The sequence below is a fragment of the Oculina patagonica genome, chromosome 13, assembly GCF_052425735.1.
Source record: "Oculina patagonica isolate OP01 chromosome 13, crgOcupat, whole genome shotgun sequence".
Taxonomy (NCBI): Eukaryota; Metazoa; Cnidaria; class Anthozoa; order Scleractinia; family Oculinidae; genus Oculina; species Oculina patagonica.
Genome location: NC_135770.1, coordinates 7,538,374 through 7,562,495, shown reverse-complemented (window position 1 = coordinate 7,562,495; position 24,122 = coordinate 7,538,374). Strand labels below are relative to the sequence as shown.

At 38.2% G+C, this 24,122-nt stretch overlaps 2 protein-coding genes across 11 annotated transcripts in view; one reads left to right on the top strand and one right to left on the bottom strand.

The window, feature by feature from the left end:
* The window catches only part of LOC144635400 (scavenger receptor cysteine-rich type 1 protein M130-like), a 327,613-nt gene that overhangs the window by 231,976 nt on the left and 71,515 nt on the right, over positions 1-24,122 (bottom strand). The gene's annotated exons all lie outside the window — the stretch shown is intronic.
* LOC144634914 (uncharacterized) overlaps positions 1-24,122 on the top strand; it is a 203,768-nt gene that overhangs the window by 136,085 nt on the left and 43,561 nt on the right. For 9 of the 10 annotated variants that reach the window (XM_078493960.1, XM_078493966.1, XM_078493965.1 and 6 more), the window contains 3 exons: positions 4,374-4,464; positions 4,955-5,100; positions 16,382-16,498. In XM_078493960.1, coding sequence (XP_078350086.1) covers positions 4,374-4,464; positions 4,955-5,100; positions 16,382-16,498 — 354 coding nt within the window. The remainder of the gene's footprint in view (positions 1-4,373; positions 4,465-4,954; positions 5,101-16,381; positions 16,499-24,122) is intronic. The other variant, XM_078493968.1, reaches the window with a different exon arrangement.

Below are 24,122 nucleotides of genomic sequence, written 5' to 3'. Positions count from 1 at the left end.
GTGCTGGAGGCACGATCTTCTAGTGGAGTCCGGGGGCATGCTCCCCCGGAAAATTTTCAAATTGGACTCTCAAAAGTGCCATTTCGACCGTAATTGGTTAACCGGGAAGGTCTTTATGGCATTAAAAAATGCTCACAGCACTTGTCCCAGAAACCAATTAGAAAGAAAGTGGGTTAATCCCGGATGTGAAAGATGGGTTTCCTAACTATTTAAGATTAATGTAAATAGTTTTTTATAGTCCAAGTGAGGTTACCCCTATCTTTGATTAACAAATGCAACATCGACCAATTTTCACACTTCTGAAAATAATTATTTTGTGTATGAACTTCCGGACGTTACATGTCTAGCAGCCGGACCGCGGCAAGCGTGAAAGAAACCATGCACTGAGCAGTGAGCATGGGGGAGGAACAAGCCTGCAAAACAGCTGCATAAATTGAGTATCCGATGAGCACTGGTAAAGAAAGTTTCAATACATTGATGCCACTTTTTGCGCGTTTTCGCCGATGTTTGTATATTTTTTCCAAAAAAATATCCCACATAGGGGGTACGGGAACCCCAGGACCCCCCTTCGCTACGCCCCTGGGAGAAAGTCGTGGAGATAATGGCTGCGGTCACATCTACGACGTAACTAAAGTTTAGTTTATAAGAATATCGAGGCTGAAATTGGCGAATTTTTAAGAATATTTTAAGAATAAACCTGAGGCTGAGATTTTGAAAAGAATATAGTTTTGAGTTGAAGATTTGTAAATACAATACAATTAAATATGTTTTTAGTTGAAACAAAACCAGGTATTTTCATTTCCGTCACTTTATCTTTGTGAGGAATGCTTTGTTTAAAGCCAAAACGGCCAGGCTGAAACCAAAAGCAATGTTACATGTGCACAATATAACACGAAACAATTATGGACACCAAACACTTGTAATTGATTACCCAATACTTGCTAAAACGGAAATGTCAAACAATATTTTCTAAGAATGTTTATAAGAATATTTCAGCCTAAAATCAGCAGAAAAATAAGAATATTCAGCCTGGGTCGGAAAAACTGTATTCTTATAAAAAAAAAGAGTGTATTTCTGATTATCTTTATGAATAATTTCGAATTTAAATTAGTTCATGACAGCTCTTGTTGTTGATGTGTCTAGTTGTTCCTCTATTTTTTTTTCTATTTTTGGACGGCATCTCGGCGTTGAAGAAAATAAAATGAAGTAAGGATGCTAGAAACCGAAGAATTCAAGCTTCATTTTTAGGCGAGGACGTTAGTCTCGAGCCTTATGTTATGAAGCGATAAATTGGTTGGGTTTACAACGGGCGATGTGATGATTCGAACCGAGGGGGATTGGTAACTAAGAATATGGCTTGAGATTGTTTTCCTCCGCCATCTTGGTTATTCGAGACTTTTTCGCAGCCAGAAGCCTTGACTCGAAGTAAGATTAGTAGCTTAAATTGCGCTCACTTACAAACATATTGAGATATCATAGTACACAAAAACCTTATCGACACACCGAACTAAATTGTGGTTTACGAGCTTGGAGTCAGCTGGCGAGTGCTGTTTCGGCAGACCTTTGCCTTTCAAGACTGAAGTTGAACTGGATATAAAGCATTGAAAGCAATATAAACACGGCTAATTAAACATCAGGATTGATATATTTGTGATCTGAACTACTGGCGACATTGTAACCTGAGCTTTAACTGAAGAGGAAAAGTGCAGAAGAATATATTGCCACAACTGCTGAGGTGAGCGATCAAAAATTTATATCAGTTTGCTTGTACATGTACTTTATTGAATAACATATTAAATGGACAAAGTATTTATGGAATCGAAATAACGATTTTAAAAGGCTAAATATCTGCTAGATGTTGTTATATTTAATTTGCTGGAATTTATAGATTACTAAGCATTGAGAGAGCTTCATTCGCGATCCCTTCTGTCAACAGAACGTTTTCGTATACTACTAGGTCAGATTTCAACATTGATCTTAATAATGGTGTGCAAAGCAGCAGTAAATAATTATAAACAAGTGATTGTAAAATATGGATAGAAACAAACTTATTTCAGGCTTTACCACTGACAAAAGAACTACAATTGATCACATTTATACAAATCTAAATAAATACTGATAAATCAAGAGTCCAAACTGGTGTTCTCAAGACACACTAAAGTGACCTTAAAGCTGGGTGGTTTAATAGCAACCAAAAAAGAGTATATACATTTTTGTAGACCATAATAACTAGTAAATGATTTAAGAAGCATAGTGTACATGTAGAAAGATGTGTTTCAGAAAAAAGAAAATTTTAAGTAACTACTTATGTTGCAATAAATTGTTGCAATGTTGCAATCAATTTTAACAATTGATTCTTTCTTTTATTATGTTTACAGAACAGAATTAAAAAACAACAGAAAACATCCAAAATACAGTTTTCAAAGAATCCACTGACAGCTGTGTTTTGTCCTAATTGCTTCAATATGTTTAATCTGCACTTTGTCAAGAAGCAGCATGAATGTGTGAATGTGGCTATTGCATTGGAACTGCTTTGACTGGAACTGGTTATTGGCCTCTATTCTGCCTCTATGCAATATATAGAAGCCCAATCCTCACTATGAATGGCAGATATATTTAAAAAAAAAACACAGCGAAAACCATGTAGCAATAACACCTAAGTTAAAAAAATAAACTGTGTAAAACATCTCTGGATTTGCTACTGAAAGACTCAATTCAAATTCATTACTGGCAAACCACTGTATCAACTCTACTTCCTAGACTCCACATGTACTGTATCAAGATGTTGGACTTATTGGACTTACTTGCATCACAAATTGTACAGAAAGTGCAAACAACTTTCAGCCCCATTTAAATTTAACAAGAGTAAATCAAGATGCTATATCAACTTTACTTCCTGGAAACTTGTACTTCCTTAAGCTTGCACTGCGTGTTTTAAGTGATATTAAGTTTTTGGACTTACTGCACAAAATTTACATTACAGATTGTACAGTCAGTGCAGACAACTTTAAGCCACATTTAAACAAGAGGCAATCTAGATACATTATTTCAAGACATTTTATTCTTGCCAAAGTTGTGGAAGTTTCCTAGCTGTCTAGTAAAGTTACAAAATATGTTGCCTTCCATTGTGAAAAGTCGTGATAAAAGACATCTTATTAGAGTTGTATGAATTAAATCGTGCCAATTTTGTGATCAAAGCAGCTTACAATTTGCCTTTTATTAATTACAGTAACATTGGTTAGAAACTAACCTTTCCTTGGAATGCACAACTAAAAACACCACCGGAAACAAAGTACTGTATTTTAAAATTTTATTTACCTGACAAACCCATTCCCCCCCCCCCCCCCCCTTTTATAGCAAATGTCTCAGTGTCTCAACTTTCGACTTACAGTGAGGAGCCCAAAAGGGTGACCACTTTTAATGTACTAACAATTTTTGCCTTGCACGAAAGAATGTGAATTCATTAAAAGTGGTCACACATTTGGGCTCCTTGCTGTAAATCACACATCTTTTGGACTCGCATTTTCACTCAATAGACATTTTTGGCTTTGTCAGTGTAAGTAGCCCATTTCAAAATCACATGATGCTGAATACCAAGAGAATTTTTTCTGAATTTGAAAGTAGTGATTCTCAAGAGTGATGTCACAGTCTGAAATAGGACAACAAAAAAACGAAGCCCGAAAGGTCCCTTCTCAGTTCTTTGTCTGGAATTTTTAACATACTGTCTTGCTTTACTGGAACGTCCTCGCCTTAGTATGCATTGCATACCGGTTATTGCTAACATTGGCGATATGTTATTTTTGGCATGGTAGTTTTATTTTTTTTCCTTCCCTTCACGCTTTGTTTTGCATATTTATGTTCATCTCGCACGTGCGAAAAGAATTGTCGCATTCTGATTGGTTATTAGTTTGTAAACTTAAGACTAACCCATGAACCTTGCTTGGGTATAACTATAGTTAGTCTGTATTGTTTAGGATCAGCGAGGCGTAAATTTTCTAACTGTAGTTGGGGTGAACAGAGAAGCGGTCACATTACCGAAATAGCTAACTATAGTTAACGCCGTCTTAACTATAGTTAGTAGCCTAGCTAGATGTGACCGCAGCCAATGTCATTCCCATGAAACTTATGACTTGCACGCATAATAAACTAGTATCCACTGTCCATGCAATTGGCAAATATCGTACTCTGGTAGGCGTTCTCTTGCACACTGCTCTTACTAGAATCTACGTTCAGGTTTCTGTTCTCGTGTCGGTAACTACTACTTTTTTCTTATTTGCTTCTGGGTATTTTTTACTTGATTTTAAAATAAAACTACGTTGCTGGCACAACATTGAGCCGGTAAACATGCTTGATTTTTCCCATTTTGTTTCCAGGTTAAACTTTGGGTAATCGTAGGAAGATTGGTTATTAAAATACTTGAGGACAAATACTTCGAAGAGCATAAAGACAATTTTCCTGTAAGAGGTAAATGCTACTCTTTGTCACCCTTGTATTTATGTCAGTAAAACGTCTTAATTAATAATTTTGTGACCGCCACGCACGCGACATCGGCTTGTACGTACCGGCACACCAAAATGGCGGACAGATACGAAGGTCAGTCTTTTTTGCAAAATTTACAACCGCGTCAAAATTCCGCCAAGACGTTTTACATAATCTATAGTAGATTTCCTACCAATTAGTTTAAATTATATTTGGTTTTGAAAACAAGCAAAAACATTTATTACATCGTCGTCACAGATACATACACATTATGACTAATATCACTGTTGGGGTCTTTGTGAAAGTCAGTAGCTTAAATAAACTACAAAAAATACCATGATAGCGAAGATAAAAGAAGAACGAAGATATCAATTTAAATCAGTTCCTATCATGGATGTCTCAGAATAACAATTAATTTAGATAAGACACACAAAGTCACAAAAAGGTGATGATATCTAATAATGTTTACATTTAGATGAGGATAAATTTGAACTGGTGCGGCATGAAGTGAGAACAAACCAAGAACAGATGGAAAAAGTGAAAAAATTGGTCAGTGACGTTCTTTGTACGACATTCTCATCCCAGGGCGGTGACCAAGGAGAGCTGTGCGTTGGCCCAGAGGTATTTATAGAGAATTTCCTAGGACGTTTTACCGATGTCTAACAAGCACAATAGGGTGCGTGTGTAATATATACCTTTTAATACATGGAAAACCATCGCAGATATAGCTACTGATGTATGCAACGTATGGTAAATTAAGCAGTTTCAGAAGGAAAACCTGGAAAATTTAAGCTTTAACTGTATTCAAAGCCATGACCTCTGCGATACCGGTGCAGTGCTCTTAACAACTGATCTACCGATCAAGCCAACTGGCATCTGGTCATGATCACTTTTCTAGTTTGTAATATACCCGCAGAAGATGAAGATATGGTGGTAAATGAATAAAATGTCCTATATTTGAAGTAATATTTCAAAAACGAGTGCGAGTGTTTCATCGGGGTTTCCAAACAAGAGAAAACTGATGAAAGCGCGAAGCCGTAGGCCGAGTGCTTTTATTGTTTTCGAATGTTTGGAAAACTTTGTCTTTGGTCAACGACAATGAGCTTATTTCTTTCTTTCCGTGTAACTGGCACGCGGAAAACACGGGTAACTTACACAGGTAACGCTTTGTGTGGCTTTTTGCGACGTTCACGAAGATCACAACTTGATTTTCACTACAAGTAAATTATTTTTTTTTGTCGCCAGACTTTCCTAACCTTGTTTCTTTGAGTAACATTTCCCGAATCCTGCCTCGGAAAAATTCTCGTGTCCCGTTCATAATTTTAATTCCGAATCTCGCTTCCTTTTCCATCTAAAATCCCGGATCTCGGCCTTCAAACACCTTATTACATGAAATTTTCGCGACACGTTAATTTCGCAATTTTGTGTTGCGCATATTTCGCGACACTTTAATTTCGCGATTTTGCGAAAATTTTGTATTTTTAATCAATTTATTTTCGCGTTTTTGAGTAAAACAAAATTTACATTTCCTTGGCAATATTATTATACATGCCATTGAATAAATAAAACGACTTCATCAAAGGATCGATAACGTCAAAACTAACAAAAACGCAAGGGCGGGACTAAATCTCGACAATAGCAACAACTATTAACAGAGCAGCTCTCACAATGTCTACAAGTAGGTCATGCTTGCCCGTGAGTGATCTTTCTTCAGTCAATTGACGACAACATCCATTTATATTGAAAATTTATTTCTTCAGTGGTACTAAACATATTCTTTCTTGATTATTGACGTACTGTTAGTCACTTAATTTTCGCGTCATGTTATGTTCGCGACACTTATTTTTCGCGTCACTTTAATTTGGACACAACTAAAAGTGGTAATGGGGAACCGGGAACCGGGAATCGGGAACGACCAGGAACCGGGAACCGGAGTCTGATAACGAGTGTACAGCGGTAATCCGCATAAGAGTTCAAAATGGCGGACGAAAACACAGAAATGGAGTAAAATGTAGCTTACTGATGAAGGTTAATGCTTAGTGTTACCAGTCCAGATAATCCCAATATATTAGAACAGGGCCAACTGCCCTTTCAACAAATGAGAAGCCGCCATTTGGTTCACCGATCGTGTATAAAAAGAAATCTCAGTTTTCAAAATGGTGGACGCAGACAGAGCGATGGTTTCGAGTTGTAATGCGAACTTGTGGACGTGTATCAGAAGAATACGAATGTTTGTTTCTTTCTAGAAGGAATCTTTCAAGCAAGGTCAGTATTCGAATCTACATTTACACACAACGCAACGCAAAGGACGGATGTGGGAGCAAGGAGCTTGCACGCTAATTAATAGCTTCGATCGAAAAAGCACATTTCGAAAATCAAATTGTTTTATTGAAATGCAGTCGAATAGTAGGGTAAGTCATAATATGCTGTATTTTCCACTACAGTTGCGGGTTTGGTTTCATTTGACAGGATGGAACCTATGCGTTGCGTAACATTAGCATATATAAATTGGCTTGGTTTGTTATTCGATCTATCATACGTTCGTAAATTGTTGAGTAATATTTATGCATTGTCCAACTCTCGTTAACGAAGTTCTCAAGTACATCTATCTCTTGACTTAAAAACAGTTTTTTAGCAAATTTATATGTAATATAAATGCCAATTTACATGTAATATAAATTAAAGTTAATGTGACAACCATGAAAGGAGTTCAGAGAAGTCATAAGATCACTCTATTCAAATACGCAGATCTGTCACGCAATATGCTGCAAGACTATCACTCTTGCGTTACATTCAAAGGTCAAACTCACTTCTGAGTGTGATGCGCTATTTGGGCTGGCCAATCACATCGCCCCTTTTCTATTATGTCAATCAAGGCCATGCGGTTTTATCTAGACTTGAGTAGTTTTACTTCAAATTCTCTGAGCTCCCTAAAAGAGTTTTCACAATAATAATTATTGCTGTGATATCCTTCGATTGTTTTTCGCTTCAACATCGCTCCATCAGTAGTTTATGAGTTATCCTGGTATCTGCCCACGAACTACGTTCCGGTTTTTACACATTTTATTCTGTCATTCGAAGATAAATGTGCGGACGATCTGTCGAAGGCATCGCACTACTGAACAGGTATTCGGTCCAGCAACTCAGGAACTTGATATGCACACACAGAACAGATTACCTCTACCGGAATATGGCCACTCTACCGACTCGGCTTCAAGGTCCTGTAGTCTCCAAACCGCGCCGGGCTAAACCCGACACTACAGCATTATTTGTATGGTGGAGACAACATGCCTTCGTTTGCCCGAGATTATGTAAGCTTAATGTGAATGAACGACTTATAAAGAACAAGACGATTTCTTCAACTAGAATATACTATTCTCTTGTCAAGCCGGAGAACAGTCAACAAGGGTCAAGGCCGTCGCGAATGTCTTTCAAGCCTCGTCCAGCGCGCCGCCTTCTCTCCCGCCGAAAGTGGTCAGTAAAAAATTGGACAAGCAATCCGGGTTTCCCTAGTATAGGGTGCATCTTGGCCAAGTGGAGCTTGCTAAAAGCTAAGTATAAATATTTATAAGCTGATTCTATTTTGCGTTATATTAGACCGGCGTTAAATGAGATTTCAATATGAAAACAAACGAAACTTAGAGCAATTTGCAGGCTGCCGTTTCCACCAGCCGTCGAAAAGCCTAAAGGGCTGGAAATTACAAGATACCGGTGGAATTCGCTATTGTTATCTTCTGTAATGTTCGAAGTCATGTCTTAATACCTGAGTAGACGAGACCCTTTATAATTTGGCTGCTCAAAGTTGAGGAAGAGCGACATAAACTTAACTTTGCTGGAGGCCAGGGTGATGAATTCTCGTCCCTTGTCACTAAAGTAAAAATAGGACAAATAACAACTCAAAGCAACGAAAGTTTTCAGCTTATAGAATACTTTATGAAGATTCTAAAAATGTAAACAGTTTTTACATTTAATGCAAGAAATTTGAGGTATTTAAAGGTGCCATTGTCACTGCCATTTTAACAAAAAATAGGTTATAACTCAAGGGGAAATTGAACAATAATATTATTGTAGCAAGAATTTGATCCAAGACATACAGGGGCGTACCTGCCTTTACTACCACTAAAATTGCCTAGGAACGGCCCTGACATAAAATACAATAACAGGACTTTCTACGGGAGTATGTCACAGGAAATACAAAAGTGAGGATTCTAGGATCAAAACATAAAATTTTGCTTTGTAGTGAATACATTACTTTGTTCATGCAGAAGCATTGAACCATTTCAAGCCTGCCAAGTTTAGTGGCACAAGGATAAATCCAACAGGAGCTACTCTATCTACAATGAATGCATGTCTGTGTAGCAAGTGTTTTAATTGTTCAAATACGCCTTATTTTTCGCACCTTCTACCCTGATTGATTCTTGTGCGAGTTCTGCCTTCCTGCCATGTTTCTTAGGTCAGCAATGTATAATTCCAGTGGTGAATAACAAACTTGTGCTCTGTATAAGGTCTTTTATTTCCGTTTTTCCCAGCACTTATTGAATTTGTGCTGTATCATTCAAAGGGAAACCATGAATAGGGCATTTTAGTATTAACAGTCTTGAATTTATATATCTACTCCTTTACGTGTATGAAATGGCTAGGTCACACCTTACGGATGCATTCCTGTACCATCAAAAGGCAAGCTTTGACCTGAAATCCTCAAGGGAGTCAAAAGAGAGGTCGACTATTAAACACCTGGAGACGCCCGCTAAAAGCAGAGATCGAGTCCATGGGCAAGAGTTGGTACCAGCTAGAGAAGGATGCACAGGACAGGATGCTATGACGAGAGACTGTTGATAGTCTATACTCCTGAAAAGGAGTCGAGTGAAGGGCTACTACTACTTATTTACATGTTAACTTAAACCTATTTTATATTTTCGTGCTATTCGTCTATGGGGAATACACTTCGTGTATTTGTGGGGATGAAGTGCTCTGTACCATTCGCCCTTTTGCCCCATAGCCTCACAGGGTCAGCTTTCCCCTTGTAGTGGGGCCCCGCAGTGTTGCTGTTGTTGGTTGTTGTGATTGTTCCCAAGGGTCCTAGAGATTAGGACCCCAGTTTCTTGGGAACCAGGGCATGTGGTTGTGGTTGTTCCCAAGGGTCCTAGAGATTAGGACCCCAGTTTCTTGGGAACGTTCCCAAGGGTCCTAGAGATTAGGACCCCAGTTTCTTGGGAACCAGGGCATGTGGTTGTGTTTGTTCCCAAGGGTCCTAGAGATTAGGACCCCAGTTTCTTGGGAACTAGGGCTTCCTGAAAGGAAGGAGAGGATTCCAGTCTCTCGTTGCCAACCAACTAACCTGTGATACATGTACCCTGCATGATTTCTATTGATGATTCTGATTGGAAACTCGAGCACTTCATCCCTTACCCCTTTTCTCCCACTGAACTTGTTGTCTTGTTTTAACTTCATGGGTTGGGAACATTAAAGCAAATTTATATGTAATATAAATGCCAATTTACATGTAATATAAATTAAAGTTAATGTGACAACCATGAAAGGAGTTCAGAGAAGTCATAAGATCACTCTATTCAAATACGCAGATCTGTCACGCAATATGCTGCAAGACTATCACTCTTGCGTTACATTCAAAGGTCAAACTCACTTCTGAGTGTGATGCGCTATTCGGGCTGGCCAATCACATCGCCCCTTTTCTATTATGTCAATCAAGGCAATGCGGTTTTATCTAGACTTGAGTAGTTTTACTTCAAATTCTCTGAGCTCCCTAAAAGAGTTTTCACAATAATTCCCACCCACCCAGCCCTCTTTGGTTCTCTTTTAGCTTAGTATTTGTAAAAATGTAGGCAATGTTTTAGTTCTACGCACATATCTGGCTATGTTAAGGGTGTTTATTATATTACTATTATTATTTTTAAACGTTAGCCATAGCTGATGGACTAAAGAAGCAAGCCCGCATTTATAGACATTATTCTAATAATTATTATTTCCATTTTGTATGCTTACTTACGTTTAGAGCTGATGGACTTAAGCAGCATGCCTGCTTACAGAAACATTGTTTTATATTGTTATCATTTTGTATGCTAGCTCAGGCTTAGAGCTGTTGGACTTGAGCAATGTGTCTGCTTTTGAGATATTGATATACATGTAACCGTTAGCTTTAGTGTCGAGCTGGCATGTATCAACTCGACCATTCTGTTATTCGATTACTGTCTCTTCCGAACTTCTTCAATAGCTTTAGACCATCTTAACTAAGCATTGTCTTTTCTTATAGTTAATAAACCACGGGAGGGGATGAAGTGCTCTGTACCATTCGCCCTTTTGCCCCATAGCCTCACAGGGTCAGCTTTCCCCTTATAGTGGGGCCCCGCAGTGTTGCTGTTGTTGGTTGTTGTGATTGTTCCCAAGGGTCCTAGAGATTAGGACCCCAGTTTCTTGGGAACCAGGGCATGTGGTTGTGGTTGTTCCCAAGGGTCCTAGAGATTAGGACCCCAGTTTCTTGGGAACGTTCCCAAGGGTCCTAGAGATTAGGACCCCAGTTTCTTGGGAACCAGGGCATGTGGTTGTGTTTGTTCCCAAGGGTCCTAGAGATTAGGACCCCAGTTTCTTGGGAACTAGGGCTTCCTGAAAGGAAGGAGAGGATTCCAGTCTCTCGTTGCCAACCAACTAACCTGTGATACATGTACCCTGCATGATTTCTATTGATGATTCTGATTGGCAACTCGAGCACTTCATCCCTTACCCCTTTTCTCCCACTGAACTTGTTGTCTTGTTTTAACTTCATGGGTTGGGAACATTAACTGGCATTTGTAGGTTGTTAGATAGTAATATGAATGATGAGTTTTGTTTTGCTTTTGAACCAAACAATTTTTGTAGGCCACACTGAATATTTGTAGCATTTCCAAAATGCTATTTAGTATAATAGAGTGTACATCATACCATTGTCCCTGAAAATCACTTTTTCTTCGTTCACATGGTATTGCATAAAAAGAAAAATTTAAATTTAACATGTGCTATTAAAGCTGTACTGTAAATTATAAAGTACGGTTCTCCAGGGGTGCAATTAATTGTACTGATTTAACTTTTTGCAACATCCACCGAGTGTTAGGATGGACATTGAAATAAAGACAACTTTGCAATGCTGTGAATATTGATTTTCTGTATATGTCTTTCCCCAACTGCATGCATTCATCCCGAATTCATATCACAGTGAAAAAAATAAAACTGGATGCACGCCATAAACAAACTGCTAACCAGTGACGTGTTGTGTTGTCCTACTGGTTATTTTTACAATACACATAGTGTTTTGAATTCATTTACAGACTCACCAAAACAAATTATGACACAGAAATTTACTGTAATGCAACACACTAAGCTTTGCAAGAGGCTGTCAAAAGGTGTGGGCTGGAAAGAACATCCCCAGTCACTTGTACAAAACACAAAATGATCAGCAGACAGAATGAGATAAAAATAATTTCAAATTTATTTTCATTTTACAGTAGATAAACACTTGTATCTATTTGTTGTCCTTTAGCCAACTGCCGGACCTGCAAAAATGAAATTCCGCTATGATCGATCAGTGTGCTGAAATGCAGCAGCATACAATAAACTGGTGAACAGCCATCACCAAATAGTTATTTTCTTTTCATAAATGGAACAAATTGGCATGCAATGTCCAATATATTATCTGTTGTGAGAAGTCTGTTGTGATAAGTACATGATCATTGTGTATCGTGATTGCAATAGGGGTTACGGCATCACAGCTGTTGGTTAAGTCTGTGTTTGAGCCCAGTGGCCCATCAAGCCTAAGCTGGGAGGGGTGTTGAAAATTTTCAGAAATTATTGCATGGCCTCATTAGAAGTTTTGTCTTTTCTATTACTGACCACAAGGTAAACATTGACATTGTAAAAGTATTTCATCAAGCAAATTTGTGATTTCCAAGTGAGGAATTGTGCTTGAACTTTGTGTTAAGCATTCCTTAAGATTCAATGTGGTTCACAATTGCACTTGCCATAGTATAAATAAAAAAACACACAATTTCTCTCATTGCCAAACTGTCTAAAGAATTTCTTATACACAGTTGCATGTCCTGCTGACATGAGGTTTACACCCTTGTCAGTGTGAATGACAGAAGTTCTCTATTATCTTTATTGTTGTTGCTTAACAACAGCAGCTGATATCAGCATGCATTTTAGATGCACGGCGGATGGAAGTTCGGTTAATCCACCAGAATGAAACATTCCAGATTCGATCATTTTCGCCTTCGGCATTTCGTCGGCGCAAATTATACACAGTGCGCCAAGATGTACCACATGAACAGAACTTAGCCCAGGAAAAGAAAAGAACCGACCATCTATAAAGAAATCTTGGTTGTTCGTGGAACAGTTGGTTTGGCACGCATAGTATTGCTGCGTCATGATCATAAAACTTCTAAAAAAGTCTACCAAAAATCCAGGTTGTCTACCTTGCCCAGATTTTAGATTTTGCACACGTTTATGGATGTAACAATCGTGAAAAATAATTACAACTCCAGGAAAAAAACCTTTGAATATAAGAAAATATTAATGATCATTCACCTACCTTGCAACTCGTCCCAAAGTTCCGCCTAAACAGCACCTTCATAGCGAAAGAAACACTCAAAAAGTCGACTTGAAATCATGCTGCTTGCTCCGACGATCAAGTTCGAACACTAGTTCCCAGACCCTTTTCCGTGTTTTCGTCCGCCATTTTGAATTCTTATGCGGATTACCGTTGTGCACTCGTTCCCAGACTCCGGTTCCTGGTTCCCGGTCGTTTCCGGTTCCCGGTTCCCCGTTACCACTTTTAGTAGCATCCTTTTAATTTCGCGATTTTTTTTGGAATCGCGAAGTTCGCGAAATTAACGTGTCGCGAAAATTTCATGTAATAGCTTTTCGTGAGCGCTTTAAAATATGCAATTTTTCTGTCATGCACATCGACGCTTTGTTTTTTCCTACGTAAAATGATCAAAGTCTTAGTTGCCTTGAAAGAGAAAAGAGGTACAGAACGGTAAATCTACCTCCTCCCTACAATTTTGAGCAAGTTTATCCCCCCTCTCCTCATTTTTTAGCCTCGATTTCTCCCTCCTCCCTATTTTTTGGACCATTTCCCTCTTCCTTAATTCTGTTCCTCCCTCCTCTTGAAAGGCTTGATATCAGTCTTTTACTTTTCATTAAAATTTATTTGTAATTTGGCTGACGTAAGCATACAAAACGTAAAGTTTTTAAAATCAATTATAGTTTTACGACACCCGTTGTATTGTCATGCTCGTCACCGCAATGTGCCTTTTATTCCTGCTGAGGGTAAAATGGCCGAAGAATAAGAGTGTAAACAAGTCTTTCACAAGTTCTTTTAAGGGCGCATTCTTTTTTGACTATTCTGGCTATTCTAGTTCCGGTTTAGAAATAACTGAGTACACAGAATATCAGTTTAGGGCGGGCAGAATATCGACCTAGGGCGGGCGGCCGCGTATGATTTCCCGCCAAAACTATCCCAAAAGAACGCATATTCTTCCTATTCCGAGTAAACCGTATTCCGTTCATTCTGCTATCGATTGAAAGGGGTGGGCATGCTCGTTGGAATATTTAAAATAACCCCTTAAGGAGACCAACGTGGGCGTGGTTTGACGTTTCTTTGGCCTCCAAAATAACCAATCTTTAATGACCGCCAATGACGGTGTTATTTTTTCATTTCTTTATGTTGACCTAACCGTGACCTTGACGGCTAAAGCTATTGGTTTTTTGTCCTAAACATCCGTACTGATACCAAAATCCTTAATTTACAACCCTAAATGAGACGCCTCCCTTTCATATGGGACTCCCCCCCCCCCCCCCTCCAAATTAACAAATATATTTTTTTTCAAATCGGCACCTTGGCTCCCCAATGACTCAAATAATAAATTTATTCGAGCATCATCCGTTACAATGCTTACTCCAACAACATAACTCCATATTCGACTACATAAAGATGCAGGCAACCCAGACTCCCAAATTTTGCCCCGAAGAAGGCCTAGCACTCGAAACGTCAGCTATCCAAATTCACTACGGCTGTTAATTTATCTTTACCAACTTAATTATTAATCAACTAAGTCTGTGAAAAGCAACACTTCGGTTGCCTGGTTCAAAGAACTGATTCCTTTATTTGATGGAAAATTGCAGAAAAAATCAAGCAAAAGCTTCTTAAAATCCGCCACACATGATCTAAGTATTCGCTAGTATTCGCTTTGCTCTTGTTTAAATAATTAAAGGGATGACTGCAAGTTTTCCATTCGCTTTTTTCACGATCCCGTACATTTTGTTTACTCCATAAAATTTTTGCAGGAGCACTGTTTTCAGATTGTATATTCCAAGATAAATCGAAAACAATGCTCATGAATTTTTTTTCCTTTTCGGAGGGGTAGAGAAGGGGGGGGGGGGGAGAGGGGGTGGTAGACAAGGTGTAGGTGAAGGCGGAAATAGCGAATTCTCTTCACAGAATTGCAAAAAGGGAGTTTTCAAGATGCATTGTCCTAAACGGACATGCCTTTGTGAAACGACTTAGATTGCGCATGCGGCATAGCGGTGTCGGGCAACCGAGTGTACGTAGTAGCAATCGTGCAGAGTGAATAGCTTGACAAAGTTCTTTGCTTAGTTCACATTTTTGGCCTTGACCAAACACAACTGTTTACTTCTGTTTACGCAACTAACCAATAGAAAAGTCTCTGTTACGTAATTATGAACATTCCAACAAATTAGCATTTTCAGGGTTGCTCCTTTGAAGTTTCCCTTCCCTTGGTGACAGAGGGTTTTGTCTTTTTTTTTTGCAGGAAAGACACTATTTGTGAGCGGCTCACAATCAGTGTCTTTCCATCAAAAAAGGAAATAACCTTCCCGCACCCAGGGTAAAGTTTCCCGGGCTTCATAATCATTTTTCTCTATTAACAATGCTAAAAGGAAATGGAAAACAGTGATAACGGCTACAGGTCTGTCAAAAGTGAGGTTTTGTAAATTATACTGATTAAAAGAATCCCAATGATTCCGAGATGATTTACTTTTTTTCGGTTGTTGAATGTAAACTCTGACCAATTTTTCGCTTAATATTCCACGTCGCAGAGATCATGATTTCTCAGTGACGTGAAACATCAGGTGAGAAATCCAGCTGAAAATCCAAAAATATCTCGGCGGCGTGAAATGAAACATCAGGCGCAAAATCTGCCTTTGTTTACATTCTCCACGCATGCATGCAAAACTTTCCGGGCCCTCAGGGCTGAGACACATAATTTCCCGGACCGCTATGTCTTCAAAGAAAATTGCCGACTTTTTAACCCCTTCCCCTGCCAGGCACATATCCAGGCTTTGAAACTGTTAAAGTTGATTTTCCCATTCCTGAAAACCATAAATTGTTTTTGAATTGAATTTCTTTTTCAGAAAATGATGCAAACTACAAACAGTAAACTAAGTTCAAAGAAATAATAATGAAAAGAAAACCATTAAATTCAGTCAATAAAATCTTTCAGGACGCTCGTCCGATAAGAAAATTCGCGCCATTACTCCTATTTGAGTAATGATGGTATACTGCGCCACACATCTCGAATTAAGTAGAACCAATCAGATTGCCAGTCCTGTGGGTGAGTATATTAATATGACAATGTTAGTTCCAGGTTGGATTGGATCAAAGGTATCACGATATGATTCTTATTGTTCATGTATTTCGTTCTTGCAAAAAATATAAAAAATTAAAATTCCTTACCTAAATTTGAACCTTGGGTACGTTCATGGGTACGCTCGCATGCTTGTTATAATTTTGCCTTTTTCGGCTTCGACGTACGTTCTTATAAAAATGCTATTGTAGAAAAAACTGTCTTTTTGCACTAGCTAGTTTCTTAGTTTATTTTCTGATCATTCCCAGATCTGGAAAGCCAACAGGGAAATACGAATAGAAGGCCCTCTTTTAACCTGTGACGTCCAAGATGTCCACGGTGCCAGATATCGTAAACACTTTTCTGTCGAGTTTCCTCATTTTGAGGTGAGTATCAACATTCTATAACCAAGTTAGTTGACGCAAGTGATACATTATTTAAGATTAGAGTTTGGAGTAAGAGCACAATACACGAACGAAAATATTCTAACTCTTTGAGTGAACAAACTTAGTTAGCTCACGGAATATTCAACGGTTGTTGTCAATGTTATTCAGGTTATTGATGCTGACATCCGTTACGAGTTGATTCATTGGACAGAATGAATCCTGGACCAATGAATGAAAACTTTATTTATAACACGGCTAAAAAAATCAGCAATGTATAGAGAAAAGGCATGTATAGAGAACAATTTTCTATCAACTGATTTCATATTTGCCGTGTGGGAGTCCGATACACAAAACCATTTTGTTAATAATAATAATAAATATATTTTTATAGCGCCTATCCAGGCCTGCTCTAGGCGCTTTACAAATGTTTAAAATGTTTTTTGCAGTGCGTAGTTCCTCAACAACAACAACAGCAACAACGATAACTTTATTTACCCTTTTTTATAGTTATTTACATAAAAAAAATTATACACTTGAAAAAGAAAGAGGAAGGGTACTGGCTAACCTGAAATAACCTTTAGGTTAATAATGCCAGGTTGCCAGTTAACAAATTGGTCGGACACACACACACACACACACACACACACACACACACACACACACACACACACACACACACACACACACACACACACACACACACACACACACACACATACACACGCGCAGAAAGATTGTTTTATTGTAAATTACCACTGTAACTTTAACTGTGAAGCCATGTGAATAAACACAACAAAGCAATGTTATGCAAAAAAACTTTGAAAGATTAATGATCACGTAAATTTAATTACAAGAACGCGACCGTAACATCTCGACAGGAGTTTGCTTGTTTTGCTCTAACGAGTGATCTCAGTGAGGATAAACTTTATCAATAGCCAAACGTTTAAAACTACCACCTGCCCCCGGCACTTGCCGGCCCAACTGTTATATTTGGCTGGGAGCCTAAGCGAGAATGACCAACTTTACAGCTAAGTCGCACCTCTGTAAGTGCAAACGCCTTCCGTGAGTTTTGTTTTTCCATCTCGAGAACTCTTTTGAATTATCTTTTCTCCTTGACAAGTCTCAGTTACAAATTTCATTTTATCTATCTCAAATGCCGTATGTTGTCTAGTAAACCTCAGCCAGTGCTGGCCCTATCGAGTCTTTTATCGAGTCAATTAGTAGTTTGTGTCTGGGAAATTGCGGTTCTGGACTGAGTTCTGGAGTAAGTCTTGCTTACGTTAATCGGGGATAAATGTTCTTGGAAAAATGTTATTGGTGAAATAAAATCCGTAATCTTACTAAACTGGTTGCTTACAGCAGTACACGCACGTGTTATGCACTTGAGTCATCACCACATCACCCAATCAGAATTTGAGGTTCCTTGTCCTTACGTCATTATTAACCAATCGTCGGGTCAAAATTTTATAACACCTCTTGATACTCCATGCGCGCCCACTCCCGATACCCTGTGCACACCCATTTCGATGAAATCGAGATTGTTTCTGTATACCAAGGAAATACCTATACCTATACGCGTGGACTGAAAAAATGCTTCTTCGGGTTTTTGGCCTCTGAGCCGAATCCCTGCGGGGGGCAACTAAATTTGCCTTTTGTTTGTCACTCTAATCGATAAGTTGTCTCTACCAAGCGATCGAGTTGGGAATTTGGATAACAAGAGTTCGTATCGTAGCGAGATTTATTTATTACTCTAACGGCGTGATTTTGTAGTTTTTGAAGTTTCTCACAGTGTTAAGAGTCATAAGATAAACTATCCCAAACAACACTGCAGTAATCAAAGTGTGATTCGAAAAGACCTTTGTATATTTTAATAGCAGTTTCATATGATGGCAAAAACATGCCTGACTCTCTTAATTGCGCCGATGCTGAAAGCGACATTTTTCGAAATTGCATCTGGTCGTTCCAGGATAGGCTTTCGTCAATGTCAAATCTGAGAGATTTTCTATGATTTTTTTGGTCGATTTTGACGCCGTCTACATTAATGCTTATTGTATAGTCCTTAATAATATACAAGCAACAATTTATCCATTCTGATTGGCTAAGAACACGTCAATTTATCCCAAACCAGTGCAAAAAGTGTAATTGGCAGTGCAAAAAGTGTAATTAGCAGTGCAAAAAGTGTAATTGGCAGTGCAAAACGGTGTAATTGAAAATGATTGACAGTTACGGTAGCCTCGTGAAAAATGCATCTTGAACAAACACAATGGCGGACGAAAGTGAGACAAAATGTAAACTTTATAACGTAGTTTTAATTAAAAGACTTGAAAACGACGCAAAGTACAGAAGTACAACAAACATTACTATCTGTCGAGAAGTGTAAAACACGAGGAGTTATCAAAAAGGCAAAGAGGATAAGACATAAACTCGCAATTATTTAATAAGCTCACGGCCGATGGCCAATAATAAAATTCTCGACGAAACATTGCTTCACTTCTCTGAAGCGAAACGCGAAGAAGTACTGACCAGACTACCTAGGAACCGGTTACCTCTTAGTTTTGAACACAGAAGGAGCAAGTGTTCCATTTTAAAGACAGAATGCTCAGCGATTAGGTAAGCTTGTTATTTAAAGCTCGCTCAACAAAAAAAGGCACAAAAGATAGTTTTACAACTGTAAGAGGCAAATCTTACCTAACTAACCTGTAAAACGTCAGTGAAATCAGGTAGCAACGCGGATTTGTAACTGAGTGCTCTCATGTACTAAGAAATTCCGTTTGGTAGATTTTTATCGTTCAGTATTTCAATTCGGTATTCTGGTCAGCATCATGTGTTGAAGGTTGAATTCTGTTCGGGCGAACACAAACACGGCACGGATCCGGAGTTTCTTAACGCACCGAAAAAAAAATACATCTCAGCAAAGAACGGCAGCAGAACCCTAGGAATTATCTCCTTGCTTTGTCATTCGCATTCTTCAAATTCAACCTTGAAAAGAGTGAAAAGACTGCACTAAAAACCTTTCATGCAGCACTTCCAGAGAGTGAATGAATATTTACGCATGAATTCACACGTCAAAATTTTTAGCCAGGCGCAGGCGCTGAAGCGCTAAATGTCACGAAAATTATCAAAGCGTGACCGAAATTGTCGCCTGTATATTATTAACAAGTAATCACATGATTTTTCTCCTGCAATTTGGAATAAATAAGCACTTGTAAATTTTTCAAAGACTACAAATTGCACTCGCCCTGCGGGCTCGTGCAATTTTGTTAGCCTTTGAAAAATTTACTCGTGCTTATTTATTCCAAATTGCACTCGAAATCATGTGATTACTGGTACTTAAAGAATACAACTTTAATTTTGATCGGCTAATACTCATAAACTCAATTTCCAGAAGTTGATGCTTTTCAATTCACTGTTGATTTGGGTCTTAAGATCAACCCTATACTAGATGCATCAAAAGTAACATTAGTGTCATCCTACGTTTAAGGTCGCGGGGGACACCTTATAGGCTCATCATTATGCATTTATTCAAAGCGTATGCACGAAGTACAACGACCGACATCGACAACTTTACGAGATATGTATGACTGGACAAAAATATGGGCGCGTGCGCGTGACTTGTAAAAAATCCCTGTTTCTTTGATATTTTAACCAATTTAAAACAACACTTAGCGATATATGTTCATACAGATTGTAGGAAGTCTTTGAGCTTATTTTCATTTAAATTTGAATATTTCTGCAACTCAGAGTAATCAAAAAAATATTCGACATAAACAATCGTGTCTTTATTAAAAACGCATTGTTCTCACCATAAAAACGTGGAAAATAATTACCATAATTACATCTCTCCCTGGCAAAATGATCGTATTTAGGTCGGAACACCTTCGGAAATCTCAAAGTTTGGACTTTTCCGACAATTTTGTGGCAGAGAATACAGCACGGACACAGAACTTCATGACATGCCACTGCAGATAGGTAAACTATGAATACTGTAGTATGTCATAACAGAAGCGGAATTTTAAAAGAGCGCTTTTAAAAAGAGGTAGAAGACATTAAATTAAAATTTGCGCACTTAAACCGCCATAACTTGCTGCCAAACTTTAATTAAAAAAATCCGCTTCTGTTATGACACTCTAGAGGTATTGACTGATTAGTTTTTGACAAGATCACAGTGTGCTGTCTCTTACTCGTTCCGCAAACTCTGCCACAAAATCATGTTTTTCCCAATTTGGCACTAACGAGGCTATAACATCGCCGTTAAATGCAATCTACCAAATAAAAGATGACATCCACAACCTTTCATCATTTCTTTATGTCTCTCTAAAATTTGAACTTAATCGCACCAATAACGGCTGAGAAATAAGCGTTTTAAAAGATGCAGGTCAAGCAAAATTTCCCTTCATGAATTTATTCATGCTGTTGGTATCCCCCGCGACCTTAAGGTCGCGATCATTTTGCCAAGGAGAGATGTAATTATGGTAATTATATTCCACGCTTTTATGGCGAGAACAGTGCGTTTTTAAATGGGACACGATTGTTTATGCCGAATATTTTTGTGATTACTCTGAGTTGCAGAAATATTCAAATTGAAATGAAAACAAGCTCAAAGACTTCCTACAATCTATATGAACGTATATCGCTAAGTGTTGTTTAAATTGGTTAAAATATCAAAGAAACAGGGATTTTTTACAAATCACGCGCACGCGCCCATATTTTTATCCAGTCATAAATATCTCGTAAAGTTGTCGATGTCAGTCGTTGTACTTCGTGCATACGCTTTAAATAAATGCATAATGATGAGCCTAAGGTGTCCCCCGCGACCTTAAGGGAAGCCTTAGCTCAAACAATCTGTTAGGTCATTAATAGGGGGTAAAAAGAGCAGGGGACCAATTATTGATCGTTGGGGGAGTCCGCAGTTCAAAAGAATTGCGCTGTAGGTGTTTGTTTACGTGCGTCTTTGCATTCGATTCGTTAGGTAATACTTGAACCATTTCAGGGCATCTTGATCAACCCAATATCAGATTTAGCACGTTTTTTCAAGATGAATTTTATGATCCATCGTGTTGATGGATCATGGGTACTAATTTGGGGACAAAATAAATAGATACTAGGAAAAGACAATTGAAAATATTTAAAACTGTTTATAAAAAGTTCGAGAAATTGCGCGCGATATGATTGGTCAGTTCGACTTCATTATAGCTCCATAAAGCACGCGGCCGGTTACGTCACGTGCTTTATCGAGTTATAATGCACGCGGCTTACGTCACGGGTTTGAGCGCGCGTAATTTCTCAACATTTTATAAAAGAAATAAATAACATTCACCTCGTGCATTGTTGAGTTATATAAGCACTTGGGAATTTTTTAAGAACAATCTATGCACTTCTCTCGTGTTCTTAAAAACTCCCGCGTGCTTACATAATTCAACAATGCACTCGGGTGCGTTCTTTTATTTCTTAAGTAATAATCTAATAATCTTATAACAGCTGGTCTCATAATGTAACAATTCATATAATCGCTAAAAGTTTTCAGAGGGAACAGCCCTTAAAGCCATCATCAACCAGTAAACTTATATCACAGTTCCGTATCTTAGGCCCCGTCCACACTAACCCGAGTAAATTTGAAAACGCATCTTGTTTTTCCCCGGTTAGGCCAACCGTCCACACCCGTCCACACGCGTACCCATACGCGTCAAGTTTGTCTGAAAATAATTACCTTTGGCTTTCTTGATTGAGCTGTTCGCCTTTTTTCTCGCGTCTTTGAATTCTTTTCAAATCAAAGGATCATTGTAAATGCAGCTCTTTGTTATAGAAAGTCTCTACTGCCGTGTGCATTTCATGCAACAACTCATTGTGTAATCCATATGTAGAGCTTTTGTTCCTAATCCTATTTGTTTTTAAAGGTGCGCGCTTATCAATAACGCTCTTTTAAGGGTATTTTCATTTGTCCCACTGCACATTTCATTTGGGTTATTGTGCGCGGAGACGTGATTCATTCGATAATCACGTAACAATTCACATTCGTTTACTCGAATTGGTTAACCTGTTAACGTTTACACGATGAATGTTAAAGAGGTGGGAAACGTTATTATCAACGATGTACAATACAATACAATACATTAATTTGACACTCCCCTTACGGGGCTTTTCAGTGACAATAAATTACAGTAGAAATAACAATATAAAAATTATAAAAAATTACAATGATAAACATTACAATGATAAAAATGTCTTAAATTACAACTTAGGCCACTCAACAGATGAAGGCTGATGTAACTCCAACTTTTCGATATTACAGTGAAAATGTCAGGAAATGGAACGGCTTAGATTACCGTGATCTAGTTCCTGTCAATCTTGTTTCACTCACACATAGTATCTCGATTTTATAGTTTTTCATCTCTTATAACTTAAGCGAGTTTCTCTGTCTGTAGAGGGACGACACTCCAGCAACCTACTCTGTGTGTTGTTTTTTGGTCTGCTCATAAGATGTTAGCGCCCTTTTGGGTTCGGCTACCATCCTTTCTAAATTCAGTTTCCTGGCTTGCTTCTTTCTTACTACCAGCATTGCGTTCATTGGTTAAGGTTTCTGTAGCATTAGATTTTTTTACGTGACGGAGTCGCTGGCCCTGCGCATAACTCTCCTCCTTTCACATCCTGGGCTTGGGACCAGGCAAGAGCGGCCTTATGTGTTACTTCAAGCACGTAGAGGTTAAGTTAAGTTAATATAAAGTCTAAAGTGAGTCCTTTTAAGTGGTAGGCAACTTAACCAATGAAAAACATTATCTATGAACTTCTAAAGAAGACATAACCCTAATTTGCGGACAAAAATCAAACTACAGCTATAAATATCAATGTTTGAAGACGCGCGGAAATAATTTGAAAAGTTTAGCCTAAATTTTTCAAGTTGAAGTCCATTTCCATGCCAGCCATCCGCAGCCAAAGAGCTTGTTAACAGTTTCAATGTTCTAATATAGCAATTGTTAATATAAATGTACCATTATTTTTAGGTTTCGTACAACAAAAATATAAAGTTTGGCTGTTATAATCCGTGTCATAGCCCCTTTTAGGGTCAGAAAACAAAATTTCTCCTTAATTTCACTTAATAATGGATTGTGATAGTGCTTTAAAATGTCTAATGAAAGAATGTCGAAATTTTTGTTCATTCGACCTCTAACATGTTTAATAGATTAAAATTTAAAAATCGCAAAATACAATAGACAATCAAAAAATAATTACTTAATCAAGAATTCCATTTTGTATTTGGCGGCTGTGTTAACTATTATACAACTGTTTGTTTTTTTTTTTAAAAAAAATACTTGAACACGAACTGTTACGTGATTTAATATCTAAAGTATTCTCACCAGGGCCTGCGCGAATAAACACTTTTATTTCCCATTCCACGGGCCCATTTACTTTGGCAACGAAGAACCTTACTGCTGACCATGTACATACATATATATAGCTTTCCAGTTGACGTGTATTTTGTCTTTTCGTAAATTGCTGGAGGAATTTTGCATCGGCTCTTTGTTTACTCCACGCGTCATCGCTGCGCGCTTTTTCTACTCATCACACTAGTCCGGGTTGCTTAAGCCCCCGGGGGGACTCGCTTTTGAAAGTGACGGGGAATCTCATC